Consider the following 21,154-nt stretch of genomic DNA (forward strand, 5'->3'; position numbering starts at 1 on the left):
TTGTTTCAATATGTTTCTTCGTTTGCATTTTTATAGGCAAGCCTCTCTAAAGTTGTGTCTTTGTTTTTATGCCCATTTTGCTTAAATATGTTTGTTTTAACTTGCTTTTATTGTTTTTGTGTCCTCTGCCACTTTTCTGCTATGTGAAGCAGTTTGTAACAGTGAGTTTTAAAAAGTGCTATATAAATAAAGCTTTACTTACTTACTAAAATAAATAAATAATAAATGGACTTATAGCAACAGATGACCACCCGGTGCTAGATAGCTGTACCTAATAAATTGTCCATGAATACATGTTTTTTCCTATCTCATAAATCATCTTGCGACCACCCCAAATCTATTTCACGACCCCCCTGGGTGGTCCCGACCCCCAGTTTGAGAACCACTGGCTTCAACCTCTAGCGGGTTTGCCGTCTAGCACGTTAGTACTACAGTGAGGTGTGGGTGCGATGCCGGGCCCGTCACAAAGCTGGCATTACCAACAGGTTAAAAAGAGCAGACAAACACTGCACTGTGTGTGTGTGTGTGTGTGTGTGTGTGAACTGTCGGTGTCCTCCGCTGAAAAGCTGCTATTGAGAGAAATAAGGTGAAGTGCGGCTGGGTGAGGCCACATACAGTGTAGTGGAGAAAGGCTGTCACTCCTGATGAATTCAGTAGGATGGTTGATGTCACTGGGCGACGCAGAGCAGCGTCTGGGGTGGTCAGCGCCTATAAATATCACACTGCGGATGTTCCTCTTCCACGCCACTCTCTACTTACTTACGCTCACATAAGTAACATTCTTTTCACCTTTCACGTTTACAAGGGTTTGTGTCTATTTCACATCCTCATCTATCTGTCTGTCTGCCTGTCTGTCTGTCTGCCTCCCCTATCTATCTGCATTCCTCTCTGTGTGTGTCTCTGTCTCTTTCTCTCTGAGGCACACAGACATGGGTCTATTTGCTTGAACTTCTCATTTCCTGTTTGGGGTGTGTATCCGATCCCTTGTTCTTGTGCCCAACACACATCAAACACTCAGGCTGCGCAAAATGAATAAGAGAAAGAAAGGAGGACGCACAGAAAGAATATAAATGAGAGAATGATGGCGAAAGTGGATGTGAAAGGGACAGAGAGAGAGAGAGGGGGAGTTGTGGAGAGACAAGTGAGGAGGAGGACGGCGGACGGGAAAATCCAAAGTGGAGAGGAGGAACTGACACAGAGGCAGTGAAAACCAAAGGAAACCAGAGAGTAGCAGGGATGATATGGTTAAATCCTGATTTATTATAATATCCTCAAAACAAAGCCAGGGTCAAACACTGAGTTCAAACAATGAGCTCTTTTTTCAACCTAATCTCATTTTTTAGGAATTTGGGCAGCTTTTACTTCCCATAGCAATTTGTTTTTATTTATCCCAATTATATATTTAGTCAGTCATTTTCTAAATTCCCTTTAACAAGGCTGTGGTGCCAGTCTGTCAGGAGGGGGCTGTTGGGTAGAAGCCAGTAAAAAAAAAAACCTCTTAGCCTGTTTCACATTTCCACAGTCAAATGGGCCGACAATTGATGCCATTAAATTTCTTTGGGAAGCTGTGTGTGGGCCGACAAACAGGTATGGAACTGTATTTAAGCGGTGAATGCGGCTGTCCTCATGGTATGAGTTCACGGGTCAGATTTGCCAGCTTGGTGGGAAATAAATACACTACCAACCAGCCAAATGCTAGTAAATGTTGACAGCGGCTGGCAAGTTCGTCGGCTCTACCAGCAAATCTGGCCGAAAACCAAACTTCATTCAGAGCTCGTTTTCTGTTCTAAAAGTTATAGTTCTGGGATAAATAGGGAAAGTTGATGATGAATTTTGGAATCCATCATCCGCTGGAGCCAGGGGGTGAAAAAGTTTATTTTCTGTCCTGTTTTCAACTGCCAAAAAGTCTTTATGATGGAAACAAACAATAAATTTAATTTGGGGCTGACGACGAACTCAAAGCATTTCTCTATTGATTGATTTGATGGAACACATTCCCAATGCAAAATGTTTTCTTACTAAACACCACAGTTCCTTGCAGGAGTCGAGGACAGCAGCAGAAGCTGAAAAGGATTTCAAGGGCTAATCTGGGAATCTTTACCATGCACATGGGTGTCTGCTCTTCTTCTGCACAGGAAACCCTCTCACTCTCTACTTTAACCCCTTACATACTATTATACTGTTATATTACTCTGTTTCACTTCATCTCCCACTTTCTAACACTTAAGTGCACTTTCACAAAAGTGCACTTAAGTGAACTTAAGAAGTTAGTTCTTAAGTGCAATTCCTCAGTATTTCCTTAAGATTAGTCTCATCTCTCACAAATTTCTCTGGATTTCTGACTTACAGTAGGAACTTCTCAGAAAGGATCTAAGTTCCCTACCAACCGTGATGTAAACCAACATAAAAGTGCCGAAAATGTATTTTCAGTATTAATGCACTCTGTCTGCTAGCTATAGCAATATAACCATTGTTAGTTTGAAAATTTAAAACCTATAATAACCAACATTACTGTCTAAGTAAAATATGATTGGGAAGTGTGAGGAGATCCATTCTGCCTCTCAGCAGCGTTGGGGAATTTTCTTCCGTAGCTGCGAACCATAAATCAAGAAAACAATTTGGAACAATTAGTTATGGTTGCTATATTTTTGGTTTACTTAAGTGAGTAACTTTAAGTGTCGAAAAAGGCACAGACTTTGGCTTCTGCCTATTGGCTACAGCCCTGTTCAATGTTAACTGTCTAATTGTTTAGCTACTTTTCATGAGACAAGAGGCAAACACCAAATGAAAATAATGACAAATTGAACTTAACAATAAAATGATCTGCTTAAAATGTAAGACACAGTAAGTAGAACTATTAATACTGTGAAATACCTTCTTAATTGTCTAGAAGTGTGTTTAAATGAAAGAGGCTTAAGTTTTATCACTGCTACAATTTTAAGACAAAAGGAAGGTTTATCTTAAAAGTAACCAAAACAATTATGAACAAAAGTGAGCAAACTTTGCTTTCAAAGAATTATTTATTCATAAGCTTCATAAGGTTTTTCTTCAGAAGCAAAATGATAAGAAGGTTGGGAAAATATTTCAGAACTATTTTGATGATATAGCAACTTAACTTTTTCTTGAGACTTAAAAAAAATGGCACTCAAGAAGATTTGTTTTTCCCTAAGAAGGGTTTGTGAATCCGGCTCCAGATTCCCATGAAGCTCTCTATGCTCTCAAGGACCAACATTGCTGTTGCAGTCACCGAAGGTAAAGCCTTTGCTCTATATTTAAAACAGCCCTACAAGAAATGTAAACAGACGCTCAACAAAATATAAACACAATTGCTTTCTGCCCCTCTGCCGTCCCGCCCCTGCCCGCCTCGTTTATGAGTCCAAGGAACACAAGAGGAACGGAGCTGCTTTTAATGTGGAAAGGTGAAGGCAGCAGCAGACTTTTCAGGCAGGTATGCATCACGTTTCTTTTTCCACTACATCAAATTTCCAGCTCCTCACTCCCCTGCAGCGCAAATAACTTCAGTGAACATGCAATGTGTCATTTCAGGATGTTGATTTACACACAGGCTGATCAACAGAAGGCTCCACTGGGATATGGAGGAAAGAGTTTGTAAAGCTGCCCTATAATGTGAGCAGTCACTGCTATTCCTAGATGAGTCAAACAGATAGTCACTCTGTCTATCAGAGTAAATCACTGGGTCACGGAGTCACCAAAATCTAAAGTGAGATAGAGGGAAATAAGAAAAATAAAGGAAGGGTGGAGCTCAAGAGGAGGATTTTTTTTTTTCAGTTTATCGTTAATTTTGCTTGAAGTCCTTTGCCCTGCCCACTAGAAAAACATATGGTTCAAATAAGTGGCCTTGCTGAGACCGAGACCCCCCACAGACCCCCCACAGACCCCCTGAAGCCAAGATCTCATTAGTGAATTTTGGAGAGAGTAGAGTGAGTCGGAGTGAAAATAAGACTCTGTTGCTGTTTCAGCTTCTACAAACCACTGGCAAAGTCTAACATGATGGGGGGCAAAGAGTACTACAATGTCCCACTCAAGTACAAGTACTGTTACTTTGCCGATATTTTACTTAAGTGGAAGTAAAAGTACTGGTGTAAAAATCTACTGAAGTAAAAGTAAAAAGTAGCTCATTTAAAATGTACTCTGAGTAAAAGTTACTGAGTTACTTTTTTATGATTTTTATCTTTTCCATATGATTCTAAAAGGAGAGAGGACAGAGTTCAAACTAAAATTGAAAATTACAAAATAAAGTGCACAAAGTAAAGCCAGATTACTCTTCTCTTATTTGCAATTGGCCAAGAGACACAAAATCTGTACTCTGCAATGGATGTGATTTAAAATGTAGAGAAGTTCAATATTTCAGCAAAAACGTAACTTGAGCAAAAGTAACTTAGTTACATTACAGTAACGTGAGTAAATGTAATTAGTTACTTCCCTCGGTGGAGGGTATGACTAAATCGGGGGGGGGGTCAACACACTTACTCACTATGCAATAGTCTCAAATACTACAGGATAATAAATAGTAGGAAACCCAGGATCGGCACTGTATGTAACGTATACTTCAGTCACACCGAGGCCTCGTCGCTCATTGGCTCCCGGCCCTGGAATGTCACTCGCGTCCCCCTGACCTCCGTCCGTCTCTTCCTCCAGTCGCTCGTATATCTGCGCTCCTCCATTTATGTTTGTTTTAACTTTCTCAGGACCCCCGAAGCCCACGCTCATGCATCTTACACCCAGGAGGACGGGCAATTTCCCTCCTCCGTCCTCCCACTCACCACATTTTCTACCTCTCCCTCCCACTCTGTCTCTCCCACTCACTGTCTGCGTTTACTCTCGTTCGGGGGCTGAGAAGTCTGGCCGTAACGTCGGTTCACTCTCAATCATACTTGTGGTGGTTCCTTTTTTCTATTTTCCTCTCTTCCCTCTACTAGTAAAACCATCAGAGAGGTAGACGTGTTATGGCTGAGCGGAGAGACGAGTCATAGATAATCTTGCTAAGAGAAAGTGAACTCATCACACTCCGGGGTTTGTAAGTGTTCGGCAGGGTCACGGTGAGTCACCCGGCTGATCGGGTTCTCGCTCTCTGCTGCGGGACGTCCCATGTGAGTCAGGGCAAGCAGACTGGACTGAGCCGTATCCTCTGTGTCACACGTTCTGCTTGAGCCGTGGGTGTGAGCGAGTCGACTTTGCTCGAGTCCCAAAGTCAGTCTCAGGTCTTGAGGTACAAGTGTCAAGTCAAGTCTCAAGTCTAAATTTAGAACACCAAGTCAAGTCCATGTCATTAATGTCAAGTCTCAAGTCCAGTCCCAAGTCTAAATGTAGATTACCAAGTCCATGTCACTAATGTCAAGTCAGGTCTCAAGTCTAAATGTAGATTATCAAGTCAAGTCCAAGTCAAGTCCATGTCATTAATGTCAAGTCTCAAGTCTAAATGTAGATCGCCAAGTCAAGTCAGAACAAATCAAGTCCAGCATCAATTTCATATCTTAAAGAAAACTAAATATCTAGGACTTTTCAATGCAATATGGTTTTAATAGGATACCAGCTTGGTAAGAGCATCATGAGTTTGATTTCTATAATCAGTTTCAACTTCACTAAATTCAATCATTCCATACAAATTCAGAAAACAGAATTTAAATTCAGTCGCCTGCTGGAACAAATCTCATCACTTTCAATCTAAATCATTTACACAAACACAAGATCTCAAGTCAAGACTTTAGAAACCTTTTCAAGTCATCAAAGCACAAGTCAAAGTCAAGTCCCAAGTCACCAGAACCCAAGTCAAGTCTCAAGTCATCTCTTCATGCATCAAGTCAAGTCTCAAGCAAGTAAAGTCATGTGACTCAAGTCCCCAACTATGACTTGAACTTCACTTCAACCTCACACACACACACACACACTCTCTCACAAACACACACACACACACACGCACAGAAAACCACAAACATGTCTTGACAGGTTGGCTCTTCCTTTGATCCGGATGACGGACGTCTCTCTCCATCCTGCAGTGACTGACCACTTACCCACAAACCCACAGTGTTTTCTGACTGCAGTATCAATTTTCTGGCAAAAGGAAAAAGTGTTTTTGGCTCGGACGTGTTTCTGTTTAAGGTTGCGTGATGTTTGTTGCAAAGCGGTTACTTGAGGCCGGGGTGCGTCAGATGCCATGTGCCGGTGAGTAAAGTTGCGGAGACGTGCACCTGTGCCATATTGTCCCCTCGCTCCTTATTATCTGCGGCTGCCAGAAGCCCACATGCTGTGTTCAGATGGCAGGAAACTTCCACTGCTGCATCCTCAAACCTCCAGGCATGTGGGAGAAGACCACAAGGAAACATGACTGAGGTTTCATTTTCATGTTAGGTAGGCCTCAGGTTTTTTTAATTTGAATTTTATTGCCATTATTCAGACAGGGAGAGATACAAGGCAAATGACAGGCAAAGTCTGAAATGAAAAGTTCCAAATCCAGATAAACTAAAGGAAAATCGGCTCCCACATGAATCATTTGCCTAATCCTGAACTAATGAGGTGGTAATTTCACATTAGTCACCATTGGTACATTTTTCTGGTTAACCTCACAGGAAAATAGTTCCCTCTATCAGCAGTCTTGTACTATTGCTGCTGTGTGTCATGAGTTTATTATGGGTATTTCAGTGAAGATCAGTACTGCCCCCTGCTGGTTGATGAACTGAAAGAATTCATATTTTCTACCTTTAATCTGGGTAACTTTGAAACGTTATTGCACTGTCCCTTTTGCAGAACACACACACAGTAGTGTAGCCTACATAGTTTACCCCCGGCCGTATTTATCTTTTACATTTTAATTAATGGAAAATTAGGCTACTTGAGGTCAGACAGGTTAAAAAATAATTTGCTTTAAAAAAATAAATAAAACACCAGTAGGCCAAAAACTTAAGGTGGACAAAGTTGACAGCAGTGTGTTAACAGTAGCCTAATAGTGGATAGTAGAAGGAAAGGGAGGGGGGGTTTAGAGTAATAAACGTTATGAGATGTGAGGGGTTTTCTTTAAAGAAACTTTCAGTGACTAGTAATTTAAAAGGCTATTTGTTTTTTGATTAAACATTTTGCTTGTAAGATAAAAAAAAATAGTACAAATTGAACAGGTTTGTTATTAGTGTTATGATAATAACATATTCTTTAGTGTAAAAACCTAGTTTAATGCATCCATGGTAAAAACGTAAGTTGCATTCACACAGCAAAATATTTTGCGACCTTTGCGACTGTCGAGCCAATGGCGCACGCATCGGAAAACGGCAGTGAGAAGAAGATGGCGGAGGGAGATAAAAATGCAGAGCTACTCAAGGAGAAGGCGAATAGTTACTTTAAAGGTAAATTGGCAAACCTGTCAAGTTAATGTCTTATCACAACAGTGTGTAATAGAGAAAGTTGTGACATGTAATTACAGCAGCGATACGATTCTGCTGCCCCATGCTCCAGCCGGAGCCGGTTGCTAACGTTAAGCTAGCTAACGCTGGCTAGAGAGCGTGCTAACTGTAAACTCCCATTCATTGGATGATGCTACTGAATTGAAGCAGCAAGCCACAGCAGTTAGCTAACCAGCTAGCTCGGTAGCAACCACTAGCAGCAGCATCTAACCCACACTGTCACGCGTGTCATGTATGGTGCACCGCTGACTTGCTAAGATTTAGTCATGTCTCTGGATTTTAAACAAACCCCCTGCTAATCTGGCCTACATTTCCCTCTTTGGTTTAATTCCGTCGTTTTGTCTTTATCGTGCAGGATAAGGGACAAATCTAACGTTAGCTCCTAGAATTTTCTGTTAGCCAGCGGGCGCGTGAGAGCAGCAACAAGGCAGAGTCGCTGTAACGTTAGTCTGTTGCAAGACTGGCAAGGCAGTTTTCAATTTACTATCGATCGTTAATATGTTAGAAATATGTCTACATTTGAATTTAGATGTGTTGATGTAACGATGTTCATATTCAGGGTTAAATGGAGGTAAATATTGCAGCATTAAGTCTGTTCTGCTCAAAGAAAGAGTTCAACTTTGCGATATGAAGCATCGATAACGAAAGTCAGGTTCTTTTGATCAACTTTCTAAGGCCAGCATTAGCTGGGTTTGCGGTGTCGGTTAAACTATTTTGTAAACTCTCTTAGGTTGGTGAAGTTAAATTGCAAAGTAGTGACTTTTTAAATGGCCGTAAAGTCGCCCATAGTTACCAATACTCTATACGTTAGGGTCTTTTAATGTCATTGTTTCAGAGTGTGTGAATACCTTGGTTACGCTGTAGGCGAGGGATTTTGAGTGAGGAGGCCCTCCATGTGGCCGTGAATAGGGCTGACATTGTGTGATGAGTCAGAGCAGATGTAAAGGAAGGCATTCTGTTGTAGGATGGGGATGATTCCCTTGTGTCTGATGGATATGTAGAAAATGGGAAATAGGATAACATTAGATCAGACTGGCTCCTAAGCACTCTGAGCCATTGCAATTTGAATATGCCATCACCTGCCCCAGTACATCACTCTTTTCTTCTTGGTATCGGTGAGAATGTCACATCAAACTTGTGATTTCTGGCAGTTTAGTATTCCCGTATTTATTGGCAAACATACAAACCTTGCGAAACAAGACTTAAGACCTGTTTTGAATTGTTAAGATCTGTTATCAATTGTTGTCTACTCACTGGTAAAGGCTTGCGATCTACCAAGCATCACTTCTAATCTAATTTTAGAACTGGTTAACATGTTATTCTAACTATTTTCCATCAACAAAATACACCCTGGTGGGTGAAAGCAAGCAGGGCAAAGTGATTTTTGGTGTATCATCTGTATGCTGAATTTACCTGCCAGTAAGCAAGGCAGCATTTAACTACCAGATTTTGCCATGGAGTTTGACATGAGGTTCTCTCCCACACAAAGAGAGAAACAGAACAGCATGAATCGGGCAAAGAGGCTACTAAGCATTCTGTGCCATTGCAATTTGAGTATGCCGTCACCTACCACAGTGTAGCCATGGTAATTGTTATAGTTGATTTGACTGAGAGCTCAGGAACAATAATCAATAGTCGAATTCTACTGGCATGACACACAGAGCAGTAGCCCGAATGTCTGTTGAGCAGTCAGGATGCCCTCATGTTCATGGTGATCTTTTTTGTGGTACAGTTTGTTAGTAGTGGCAACTGTCTTACAGTATATAGACTAAAGGGTTAGGGTGCTATGATGACCAGTGTCAGCTTTCCCATTGAGCTTTATAGGACCACAACTGCACTCTCTGATATATTGTGTCCAATGCTGATGTGGCATCTGTTTTGCAGAGAAAGACTATGAAAATGCAATCAAGTACTACACAGAGGCCCTGGAGCTCAATCCAGCCAATGCCATCTACTACAGCAACCGAAGCCTGGCATACTTACGCACAGAGTGCTACGGCTATGCCCTGGCTGATGCTACCAAGGCCCTGGAGATAGACAAGAACTACATCAAGGGGTACTACCGCCGAGCCACCTCCAACATGGCACTGGGCAAGTTCAAGGCTGCACTTAAGGACTATGAGACGGTAAGAAATATGGCTTCTTTCACTGTAACTAGCCATATAGTCTGACACTATTTTTGGTATGGACTGCTTCAGATAACCTAAAACATGCAGGACATGAGCAATGCACATAGCAGAAGACAGAACTAAACCATTGGTGGTCTTTCTTTCCCTGAGTTTTCTAAAAGAAAATGAGGCAAGAGCTCTCTAGCCCCATCTGTTGATCTGTCATTATGAGTTAGGATCTTCATGTAGCCTTTACAGCCCAGTATGGGGATTATCCTTTAATCCATTGATGATGCCAATTAGATCCAGTCTGAAGGCACTCATACCACAGCTAATTTGGTGTCTATTGTTGTAAGTGCTGTTCTCATAATGAACAATATAAATGTATCAGGGTTATGGCAACAAAGAACTCTAATGCTAAGCCACAGTCAGCAATTGCTTGGACAAACTAGGCCAAGCACCATTGACTGCAGAACCTAAGACTTAATCCATATGAATCCGAGAGAGGTTGCACTGGATTCATATGTATTTATAGATCTTTGAAATGTATAGGGCAAAACAGTGCATGAATTTTAAAGTACATTTACCAGACAGCAAGAATGATTTTTCAGCCCGTTGAAACTATTTACATCATTAAGATGCATTTATAATGAATATATTTTATTTTATTGTTATTTATATCCTGTTCTTTGCAGCTATAATGACTCAATTTCCATCAGATCAATACATTTAATTTGAAGTCTCCCTTGATTGACCAATTAATGATTAGCAAATGTGTTTGAGTCATTTGTGTTATTCCCATGTTCTGATGATAGGTAGTGAGGGTTCGACCCAATGACAAGGATGCAAAGATGAAGTATCAGGAGTGCAACAAGATTGTGAAACAGAAGGCTTTTGAAAGAGCCATCGCCAGCGATGAGATCAAAAAATCTGTTGTGGACTCTCTCGACATCGAAAACATGAGTAAGTTCACTTTGTTACATGATGAATCTATAACAAATATTCACATTGAAATCTGAACACTATGAACATGGATGCCAGTATATTTCAATAGAATCATAAATGAGCATTGACTGCTAGCAAACAAATGGTGATGGTGATTTTTTTTTTTTTTTTTTACCCCAAATTGTATTTGTTTATTTATTTATTGGGAAAATCACCAAGGATCGGTTTTAAAAATTGACAAAGACTACATAAACTGCTACCGGAAACACAACTGCTCATCATGTCTCAATGACTTGTGGTTGGATTTTTTTATTTTGTTGTCCATGTTTTGTCCAGTGTCTGTTGTATGTGTCTGTTTAAGTTTTGTGTTGTAGCAAACAAGCTAGATAATGTGTATTACAACAGACATCACATTTATGCTGATTGAGTAAAACTTTTATTAGCATTTGGTTAGACTTGAAACAGGAACCAATGATAACCAAGTGCAGTGGTGCAAGGGTTGTACTCCCTATTTCATTATACATTTCTGATATATGTGCGTTTATGTAGAGATGTTTTTATTACACATTCTGAAATTAAGATTATCTCGTAATGCAGCGATTGAGGATGAGTATGCAGGCCCCAAACTTGAAGACGGGAAGGTCACATTGAAGTTCATGAAGGAGATGATGGATTGGTTCAAGGACCAGAAGAAGCTGCACAGAAAGTGTGCTTATCAGGTAAACATGCATATTTATTTAAAAGCTTCCCGTTGAAGCAAACTGTTGTCAACTGTAATTTTACACTGTTTTTATATTGTTTCAGATTTTGGTCCAAGTCAAAGAGGTTCTATCCAAACTCCCAAGTCTTGTAGAAATCTCATTAAAAGAGGTGAGGTCATGCAGATTTGTTTTATAAATACTGAAATCAATGAATGTTTACATTTACATTTCATGTGTTAAGCTGGTGCTCTTATTCAGAGTGATGTACAATGAGTGCAACAGTAGAATAATATGAAATTTTATTGATTACCAATAATACAAACAATCATTAGTAAGGACTGCATGGGTCAGTCACAGCACCTTGACAATAAATGTAACAAAATATTCCTGTGACCCTGGGAGATGTTTATTTTTTGATGACAGTTTTACGCTGTTATCCTCTTTTTGTTTGGACTATATTGAAGGTTTTCTCTTTCTCCCTACCGCAGACAGAAAAGATAACAATCTGTGGCGACACCCACGGCCAATTCTACGATCTCCTCAACATCTTCGAGCTGAACGGCTTACCCTCACAGACCAACCCTTACGTATCCTTTGTCTTTTTTAATCAAGTATCACATCAGCTTTTGAATGCATGTCCTGTGCAGTCGCTCCCCTGGTTTGTACTTTTCTGTATAACAAAAATGCCTCATACTCAAAACGTCTGTGTCATAGCGCTTAACCGCAGAATTCAGCTGTTCAACGGCGACTTCGTGGATCGCGGCTCTTTCTCTGTCGAGGTCATTCTTACCCTCTTTGGCTTCAAGCTGCTCTTCCCTGACTGCTTCCACTTGCTTAGGGGTGAGAGCACTCATGTTGTGCCTGTGCATGAGTCTGTGTATACATAATATCTGCAGCTGTGTGCTGTAGCTTGGTATGTTACTGTGTCTCATAACATAACTTAACACATACAAGCTGCCACAAGGTTCATCCCCGAAAATCCTTCATTAGCCTTTTTTATTTACATGTTTCATCTAGTTTTTAGAATTAACTCACTGTCATCGTATTAGTATATACAGAAACTAAAGGTATTTAAACAAAGGATTGTACTTATGGAAGAACACGTGATCGTTGCCTACAGGTAACCACGAGACGGACAACATGAACCAGATGTACGGGTTTGAAGGGGAGGTCAAAGCCAAGTACACAGCCCAGATGTTCCAGCTGTTTAGCGAGGTCTTCCAGTGGCTGCCTCTTGCACAGTGCATCAACAGCAAAATACTGGTAAGTGGAGACATCGTTAGTTGAAAGCTGTCACCGGGCCGTGAAATTAACTTTGTTGTTCACTGGCTACAGTCGCTGATTCATATCAAAACTCAGTAGCCACTTGCACCATTTTACCAGCCAGAAAGACTTTTAGAATAGAATAGGACCTCCAAATTAAATCTGTTTACCTTTTACCCTGGATATCACAGTGTTTGCTATTTTTGTACTGTGTGCACACTGTCTTAATAATAATAATAATTATAACAATAAACTTTATTATTATAGTACTTATCTAAAAACAGATTTTTCAAAGGGTTTCACATAAAAATAGAAGAAATAGTGCTTGTGGAATATAAATAAATCAAACAAAATTAAGATCAAAATGAGTAAAAATAATAAAATCATAACATAAAAGCCTGTCTATAAAATTGAGTCTTAAGCAGAGATGTAAAAGATAATACAGTTACAAAATAAGTACAGTGGACAAACCTATTGGACACAATCACAGCCTGTGTGTGTGTGTGTGTGTGTGTGTGTGTGTGTGTGTGTGTGTGTGTGTGTGTGTGTTTCTCCCCCTCAGGTGATGCATGGAGGTCTCTTCAGTGAAGACGGCGTCACATTGGAAGACCTCAGGAAGATTGACAGGAACAGACAGCCTCCAGACTCGGGTAGGGTCAGACTCTGAGTGCCCAGTCAGTCCTAATTGGCAGTAAGACACAGTCTCTAGAATGAAAAGCAGGTACACTGACACACCTTCCTCTGCTCTTACCTCCACAGGTCCCATGTGTGACCTCCTGTGGTCGGATCCACAGCCTCAGGTCAGTTCCCCCGTGCCTCATTAAGATCCACATCTATTTTAACAGATAATCCACAGGTTGCGTTGTGCGTAGCTCAAAATTCAGACTCACTGTTCCCTCTCCGTGTGTCAACGCAGAACGGCCGGTCGATCAGCAAGCGAGGAGTGAGCTGTCAGTTCGGGCCGGATGTAACGGAGCGCTTCCTGGACCAGAACAAGCTGGACTTCATCGTGCGTAGTCATGAGGTCAAGGCTGAGGGCTACGAGGTCACTCACTCAGGGAAGTGCATCACCGTGTTCTCAGCACCCAACTACTGGTACGTAACTGAGCCGCCTTGCTGAGACTCTTGTGGCCTGTTAGGACTTCAGAATTCACCTTTAGTCACAATGAAACTGCATTTTGAGAGCATCTTGTTTCCCTAATGTGATTTATTTCCTGTTGAAATAGGATATAATGAAGTGTAAACCAATGGGATATCAGTTGGGGAGAGAAAGGCAGATTTATTTGATGGGAGGGGCGGGATTGTTAAAAAATCTGACGGATTTATTGGTTGGAATTTTGAAATGCGCCTCCTGGTACACGATGAAGTCACCAATAAAGATTTAAAATTTTCCAGGAAGTACATATAATGAGATTATAATAGAAAAATAACATTTTTAGCTTTTTTTTGGCACAGATATGTCAATTAGGTATGTTATGATAATTAGAATTAGCTAAAATGGTGAAAAAGGCATTTTTCATTTCAGTGTGAGTTAAATAGTGTTGTACTCTGTCTCCCCCCAGTGATCAGATGGGAAACAAAGGAGCTTATATCCACCTCAGGGGATCTGACCTCAAGCCAGAATTTCACCAGTTCACTGCTGTGGTCAGTATCCTACGTCTCTACAGTGATCTCTGATTGTACACATGAAGTCCTTTGCTGTGCTCTGGCTTGCAGATTAGTTGACTCTTATTGAATCATTCTAGGGCTTTAAGATTATAGCTAAAATTGTAATCCCTATTTTTCTTGATACTGTGATCACAGTTATTTATCGGTCTCCATGATTTGGGGAACAAAATTGTTTTATGGCACTATTTTGCATTATTAGAATCTGAAATATTTTCAACTACAGTGGGCTTTCTAAATGAAATGAAATGTTTAAACGTCACCAAATTCTATGATTATCAATTGGGGGAATTAGCATTGCAACAGGCATTATAGTTGATTAATTGTGCAGCCCTAACTCTTTGTTTTACAAAAAGGTATTTGAAAGTTCTCAGAAAAAAGTGGGAGTGGCAGTTCCAAGGCACTCAGAAAAAGTTAAATCTTTATTGAATGGGCTAGAACATGTTACATTACATACTTTACATTACATTTCATTATGTAATTTAGCAGACACTTTAGTCCAAAGTGACAATAAGTACATTTTGTCAACAGTAGTCAATCTGACCGTATATCATGGTCTTCTTCAACTAAGCCTTCAATAGGAGTAAGTAGCATGTTATGTCATAGCAGTTGTAGCCCATTTAATAAAGTCTTTTTTTTTTTTTTTGACTGCCTTTGAACTCCCTTATTTGTAAGTAGTTTGTTACCTCTGTTTCCAAAGAGCACCACTACAGTTCTGTGTTTTCACACCGTTGAAGAGCACCTTACTACTTATTTGCTCGAGTATTTGAAAGTTGTTGAAGTGTGATCTAATCTTTTATTCTCCTCTCACTCTCCTTCACAGCCTCATCCGAATGTCAAGCCCATGGCGTACGCCAACACGCTAATGCAGATGGGGATGATGTAGAGGCGATGCTAGTCTGTCTGTGACACTGACGACCTCCCACCTGACCTGAACCACCCCGGCCACCTCACTCCCTCCAGTGCTTAGACAGGCTCTTGTTCATGCTTAGCCTAAGGGATCCCTCTCCCTAAAACCTCTGCTAGTTGTATTCAGAACACACGTGGTGTAGTTCAGATGGGACGAGATCGCTTAGACCAGCCCGGTCGAGAATCGGGCGCGTTCTTTCATGTATCAGTTAAAACTGGAAAAAAAATATCCCAATTTCCGTTGTCCGTCTGCCCGCTCATGTGTTCCATCACTGGGTAAAGAAAACTACCCCGAGAATTGCAGATGCATCCCGTTGGAGCTGCTTGGTTTTTAAATATTTGACTCTATGATGTATTCAGCAGATGGGATAAAATAGCTGGTTATGTACCAAAGATGTGTAATGGAATTGATTGTTTGGTTTTTACACGGAGCAGCCTCTGACTCTAAAACCTAGCATGGTACTGTTGGCCTGCGTACACAGCTTAGAACATCCTGAAATGAGTTGAGAGCAGCATGTTCATGTTTATCAGTATTTCTCAAAGCATCCTACAGTTTGATGCAGTTTATAAAAATGAATCTTTTTGTTTTACAGGATTACAAACGATAGTTAATTGGATGTATGATCCCATTCCAAAAAAACAGAGTATTCATTGGAGACCGCACTGATTGGCTCTGGGTACACTCTGAACGGTGCTGTTTGCCATTAGTGGTGTATTTAGCTGGTTCAATCATATAACTGTTGACATTTATTTTGCACTGCTGCACTACTTCCCGTTGAGGAAGGTACTGCTGCTCTCCACATCTCATCCCTGTCTGTCATTGTGCCCCTCACCCGGCAGCTCCCGCACACTCTACTCTCCCATCTAGCTTTGGTGTAAGGCAAACACTGGTGGCACTCCAGTCTCCAATACATGTTTGATGACCAGTGACTTACCCCTTGTGTGGATTTCTTCAATACACAAACGTCCAGAAACCAATCCTCTCTCAAAGCGCACAGCTGCATTGTCCAATGGCCCTCAACTTTTTAGATAAGAAAAATACACTGATGTGTATGTATATATACTGTATCATTTAAAGATTCCGTGTACATGTTTGGAGAAAGTTATTGAATAAAAAAATCCAGTCCAGTGATTTTAGAAACAAGTTGGTAGCTTTATTTCTTATGTTTATGAAGGTTGGGCTCGTTTTATAACTCAGAGTATCCCTTGTGGGCGGCGGTTAGCAGTTAACCTTTGAACAACGCTTTTTCAATATCACATCTCACCTACCTGTGAACAAATGTATTTTCAATACGAAGTCACATACACACATATACGATATAGTTCATTATGATGGACAAAAACCAATAGAGAAGTACAACCTGCGCCACAGAGGCTTTAAAATGACGGTCGCGTGTATTTTGCGTCACGCGTCAAACAGCTGATCGTCAACGACGCGCCACAAGTTGACAACACGCGTTTCACCTTGTTGGAGTGAGTTGGAAACGGAGACGAAGCCACAGCAAGACCGGCCAGAGATGCCGAAATATTGTTCTGTCCCAAACTGCAAGAATGACTCTGGAAACGGCAACGACAGGAAAAGCTTCTACAAGTAAGAATGAATACAGAGGAAGTGTTAACGGTCATTTAGCTAGCTAACTTAAGACGGACGTTAGCTACAAACTTTGATCAACATGTTTTTTTTTATCATGTTTTTATTCACTGACGCAGTGTTTAATGATGCAATTTCACGACATGTTTTGCTAGCTCGATTTAATAACTGTTACCGTCATTCTTTAACTGGATGTTGTTGACTTGCTGCCCGGAGCTCGTCTCTTGTTGACCTTTGAGACGATTTGATGGAATCAGGATTTCAACTTAACGTTGGTTGTTCTAAAAAGGTTAAAACCATGTATTTTCTCCCATTGAATCTTGGGATTTATTAAAACAACAGACATGCGCTTATAAATACTTCAAAAATGGGAATTCATTGTGTTTTTTCTTCCTCTCTGTGTGCGTGAACATCCCACTGAGCAATTTTATTTGACAATAGCCATTTAAAAGAGGTCTAACTGGTCAGACGTCTAACTGGTTTGACGTCTAGGCTCAAATGAGGCTACATAGGGTTTAAAAGTTTAGGTTTAGTAGACGTCTAGATCTTCTGGGGTATATGACAAAAAATAAAGCATTCTCTTGTAGACATGGACCTCTCTGTTGCATACCTTTTTTATATTTACAGCTGGTTATGGATTGTTTAAATATGTAATAATGTATTTACTGCTTGGTTTAAAAGTGGGCTATACACAGCCAAAAAGATCCTGGGCTATATGAGAGCTGAAGCACAGACGTAATGTTGAAATGAAGTCTCTGGCTCAGCTCAATGTGACCTGTGTGTCCTCTCTGTGTCCCAGGTTCCCTCTACAGGACCCGGACAGGTTACAGCAGTGGTTGAAGAACATGGGCCGTGAGAACTGGGTTCCCTCCCGACACCAGTACATTTGCCACGAACATTTTACAGCTTCCTGCTTCAAGGTCCGATGGGGGATCCGCTACCTGGAGAACGACGCCGTGCCCACAGTCTTCCAGGGGCCCGAGGTAAAACAACAGAGAGCGAACCGTGGTCTGATGTGAAATTTAACCCCAGACAGAAACAGAAGGGAAGCAACGCTGCATTGAGTGTAGGATGGAGACAGGGAACAGCTGACTCAGGAGAGGCCAAGAGTCTGTCAAGTCCAGACCAGCAGTTCCCAGCAGAAAAACTGTAAGGCACTCTTTCATTGCAAAAATGAAAATGCCAGATACAGTTGTACGATATTAACAAGTAATCATATTAGGATTAGTTTGCTGAATATTGCAATTGTGATATAAATTGCAATGCAGTATACAGACAGCTTTTTCGATATTTCAGATTGTTCAGCAAACATGAAACATTGTAAAAAAAAAAAAAACTGAGATGTTGCTGAGATGTCTTTCTCTGTTTGAATACAATGAGTTGTGTTTTTTTTTACAATACTCAATTTAAATAATAGGACAGAAATTGGGCCCAGCACCAGAATACCATGTTTAGGAGTCCAGTTTGAGCAGCCACCACTCTACTACTATACCTATAATAATAGTTCATATTGGGATTTTTGATTGCCATGATGCAATGTTTTTAATCTGTTCTTGCCATGTGAAATAAAGCCATTTTTATTTTATCAGTGAGTAAGTTTTGATAAAATTGTTGTTGCGATCTACTGGTTGTGACTGGATTCTATTCTTAATGTGGATTTGATTTGATTTGATTTGATTATTCACAAAGACTTTCCATGCATTTGCCTATTCTGATAAAATTTCACCCTTTCTGAAGTCAGTATGAAAACCCCATGTTGTGCAGCTTCCTCTAATCTTAGCTATTGTTTAGTTTTGCTGAGCTGAGCAGTAAACCTAATTGTGTTACTTTTGTTCTGATAAACACGCATGCCTGCTTATTCCTAGAAACGGAAAGGCGAGGATCATAGTGAGAAGAAAACAAAACGTCTTCGAGGAAGCGGTAACCTAAGGATAGCGATGTCAGATGACGGGACGGTGGCAGCTGACACCATAGAGCTGGACGGTTGCGTCAATACGGTTCACCTGTACGAAATCACCGTGGACCCGTCGCAGCCGGGAGAAACCGTGCTGGTGGAATCGAGCGATGTCGGAGAATCTACGGACTCCCTCCAGATGGACCTGAACCCTCCAGTGTCAGTGGACGGATTTGACACGGGAGCTAACTTTCCCGTAACTTTTTTCCAGACTGTGGACGATCTGAGCGGTCTTGACAGTGAGAGCACAGAGGTGGTGGTAATGTCCGAATGCCCTGCTGGTGAAGGGCAAGAGGAGCTGGTGAACGGGATCACCGCCGCCATACTGACTCAGGGCCAAGGCCTGGTGCTGAACGACTGCACGGCGGGCCAGACGGAGGAGGCTGCGACCTCTCTGGGTGTCGAAGATGCAGCTTCTGCCTCGGAGGAGCCGTCTGTCGTCCACAACGACCACGGAGCTCAGGTCATCGCCTACTTCGAGACGATACCCAACGTTTTACCCAATGGGACCTCGGCGCACTTCGCTGTCCCCCCGGATACGGTGTTGTCGTCCGCTCTCAGCTCCAAGCCCATCACATCCACTCTTCCCATAGTGTCCAAACACGTGGCGGCCTCCCCCGCGTCACTGGTGCTCACCATGGAAAGACTTGACGCTGAGGGGGCGGAGGGAGACGGGAGCAAGCCGGAGGAGGAAGCCACCGAGCGGCAGGAAAACCAGCTGGAGGAACACTGGTGAGTTGGATTGACTCCTACCACTCCTACAGGGAAGATTTGTTGAGCATGTATCCTCTTTTTCAGCAACTTCATGCTTAACGCTTAGTCAGTCAGACATTAATACCTGGGAGCTGCCCAGAACTACCACAATCTGTTGGCCATTTGAAGTTAGGTGCCTTGTTCAAGGGCTCTTCAACAGTGTCTTTGAGGATAAAGTAAAAGGAAAGTGTATCGTTCACTTCCACCACCCAGGTTTTCCTTAACAAGATTCCAACTGGTTGTCATCCAGTCACAAGCTTGCGTCTCTCTTTTTGTCAGGTGAAATTGATTTGTACAGGCTTTAATCACAGTTACACTGTCAAAGGGCTTCACACGCCCACGCTTTAACACAATAAATGGAGAAAACGACTCCCAGCCACACACACCTTAGACCCTCAATGAGAACAAGGAAAAACATCCAGGAAAATCTGTTTGTTTGAGAGAGAATGTTGTACCTGTGCTTGTTTGCAAATATGACTTGAGACCAGAATGGTTAGTCTGTTCAGATTTCAAATTCAGTTCAAATTCAGCATAGCGATGATGCACCAAAGAGCACTTAGTTTCGTTTTTTCACCAAATATTTTGACCAACCGACCATCTTTTGTTTTTTTGTTTTTCTAAGTTTACAGCCACACTACCCTGGGCACGCCTGATCTCGCCCCACCGACTCATCTTTTTGGTCCGGTGTTACTGCTCTTACACCATCTCACGTTTTTCCCATTCACAGCTACCACAAGAACAGCTTGAGTAAGGAGCAGCTGGAGGCGATAGTGGCTGAGCTGCAGAAAAAGGTGAAAGTGCTGCAGCAGCGACACCGTCGACACCTGGAGAAACTTCTGGGCCTGGAGAACACAGTCAGCCAGCTGAGGCAGAACAACCTGCTCAATGAGGAACGACTGCAGTTGCTTGAGAGGGTGGGGAATTTAATATCAAACTGAAGGATAGTGTCTAGTGTTTTTTCAAATAATAAAACTTGTGATTTTAAGTAGTTTTTTCAATATTCACATTTGAATAAAATTGATGAGGGGAAAGCAACTCCAGTCTAAATTTTTATTTTTTATTGGGATCTAGAGGGTTAAAAACTATATTTCTTTATGCTAAAATGTCAAACAATGCATATAATGTCAAAAAATAACATTTGCACTTTGTTGTCTCCCCTGTTATCAGGCGTACATACAGACCAGTGCAGCTGTGTCGGATGCTGGTGAGACTGTGGCGATCATCTATGAAGAGGACAACGCCGCCTACTTGTACACGCCACTGAATGACGGAGAGGAAGAGCTGTGAGGACAGACCGGCGGCTGACAACTCTGTTTTTGGCTGTGCCAAAAGTCGGGTTACGTGGCTTACGCTATTTAAAACAAAATGCTACCTAATTGTTTTCCTGGGTTTTCCCCCTATCTGAACAGAATCTGTGTATGACGTGTTGTGGCAGTACAGTTTGTTTGATCTGCTGTCAACTTTGCACTAATAAGGATGAGTAATTTGGGACAATGGTGAATGTGTGTTTTTAAGGTTTTCCCCTGGCAGCACCCCTCCTTCCCCACCACTTGGTTGACTGATGAATTAAAGTATGTTTGTTTGCATTAATGTACATATATTAAAAAATACTGTTTCCATTTAGCTGTTGTGGTTCTTTTTTTCTACAGCTGCTGCATACCTCAGTCATTAAGTAAGACAACAGAAGATTACCCGCAGTGAAGTATAAGCACGTCAAAAAGAGTGTGATTTAATCAATGACAGTACTGACCTTTTGTCCTTCAGTATCAGGATGGTACAAAAGAAACTGACTCAACAACACAGAAATCAAGCTGTTTCATCTAACGGCTCACTGTTAGGTAAATACATCATCA

General features: G+C 41.4%; 2 protein-coding genes across 2 annotated transcripts; both read left to right on the forward strand.

Annotated features, from left to right (window-relative positions):
* The first annotated feature begins 7,247 nt into the window (after positions 1-7,247).
* ppp5c (protein phosphatase 5, catalytic subunit) lies at positions 7,248-16,129 on the forward strand. The gene is made up of 13 exons (XM_071912522.2): positions 7,248-7,355; positions 9,297-9,538; positions 10,336-10,483; positions 11,063-11,184; positions 11,270-11,335; positions 11,655-11,753; positions 11,901-12,006; positions 12,287-12,429; positions 12,992-13,079; positions 13,189-13,229; positions 13,346-13,524; positions 13,992-14,073; positions 14,918-16,129. Exons 1-13 carry the CDS (start codon positions 7,259-7,261, stop codon positions 14,978-14,980), a joined length of 1,476 nt encoding a protein of 491 aa, XP_071768623.1. The 5' UTR covers positions 7,248-7,258; the 3' UTR covers positions 14,981-16,129.
* A 342-nt stretch (positions 16,130-16,471) lies between these two features.
* On the forward strand, positions 16,472-20,924 carry LOC139922080 (uncharacterized). The gene is made up of 5 exons (XM_071912530.2): positions 16,472-16,594; positions 17,394-17,577; positions 18,460-19,280; positions 20,029-20,215; positions 20,469-20,924. The coding sequence occupies exons 1-5, from the start codon at positions 16,521-16,523 to the stop codon at positions 20,586-20,588; spliced, it is 1,386 nt and encodes a 461-aa protein (XP_071768631.2). The 5' UTR covers positions 16,472-16,520; the 3' UTR covers positions 20,589-20,924.
* The last annotated feature ends 230 nt before the right edge of the window (positions 20,925-21,154 follow it).

This window comes from Centroberyx gerrardi, chromosome 6, assembly GCF_048128805.1.
Source record: "Centroberyx gerrardi isolate f3 chromosome 6, fCenGer3.hap1.cur.20231027, whole genome shotgun sequence".
NCBI classification, from domain to species: Eukaryota; Metazoa; Chordata; class Actinopteri; order Beryciformes; family Berycidae; genus Centroberyx; species Centroberyx gerrardi.

Bases quoted from the DNA above. Each gene is read 5' to 3' on its own strand.
- ppp5c (XM_071912522.2), top strand. From the start codon at position 7,259: ATGGCGCACGCATCGGAAAACGGCAGTGAGAAGAAGATGGCGGAGGGA. The intron at 7,356-9,296 runs GTAAATTGGCAA...TCTGTTTTGCAG, and splicing joins GGCGAATAGTTACTTTAAAG to AGAAAGACTATGAAAATGCA. The intron at 9,539-10,335 runs GTAAGAAATATG...TTCTGATGATAG, and splicing joins CACTTAAGGACTATGAGACG to GTAGTGAGGGTTCGACCCAA.
- LOC139922080 (XM_071912530.2), top strand. From the start codon at position 16,521: ATGCCGAAATATTGTTCTGTCCCAAACTGCAAGAATGACTCTGGAAAC. The intron at 17,578-18,459 runs GTAAAACAACAG...GCTTATTCCTAG, and splicing joins CAGTCTTCCAGGGGCCCGAG to AAACGGAAAGGCGAGGATCA. The intron at 19,281-20,028 runs GTGAGTTGGATT...TCCCATTCACAG, and splicing joins AACCAGCTGGAGGAACACTG to CTACCACAAGAACAGCTTGA.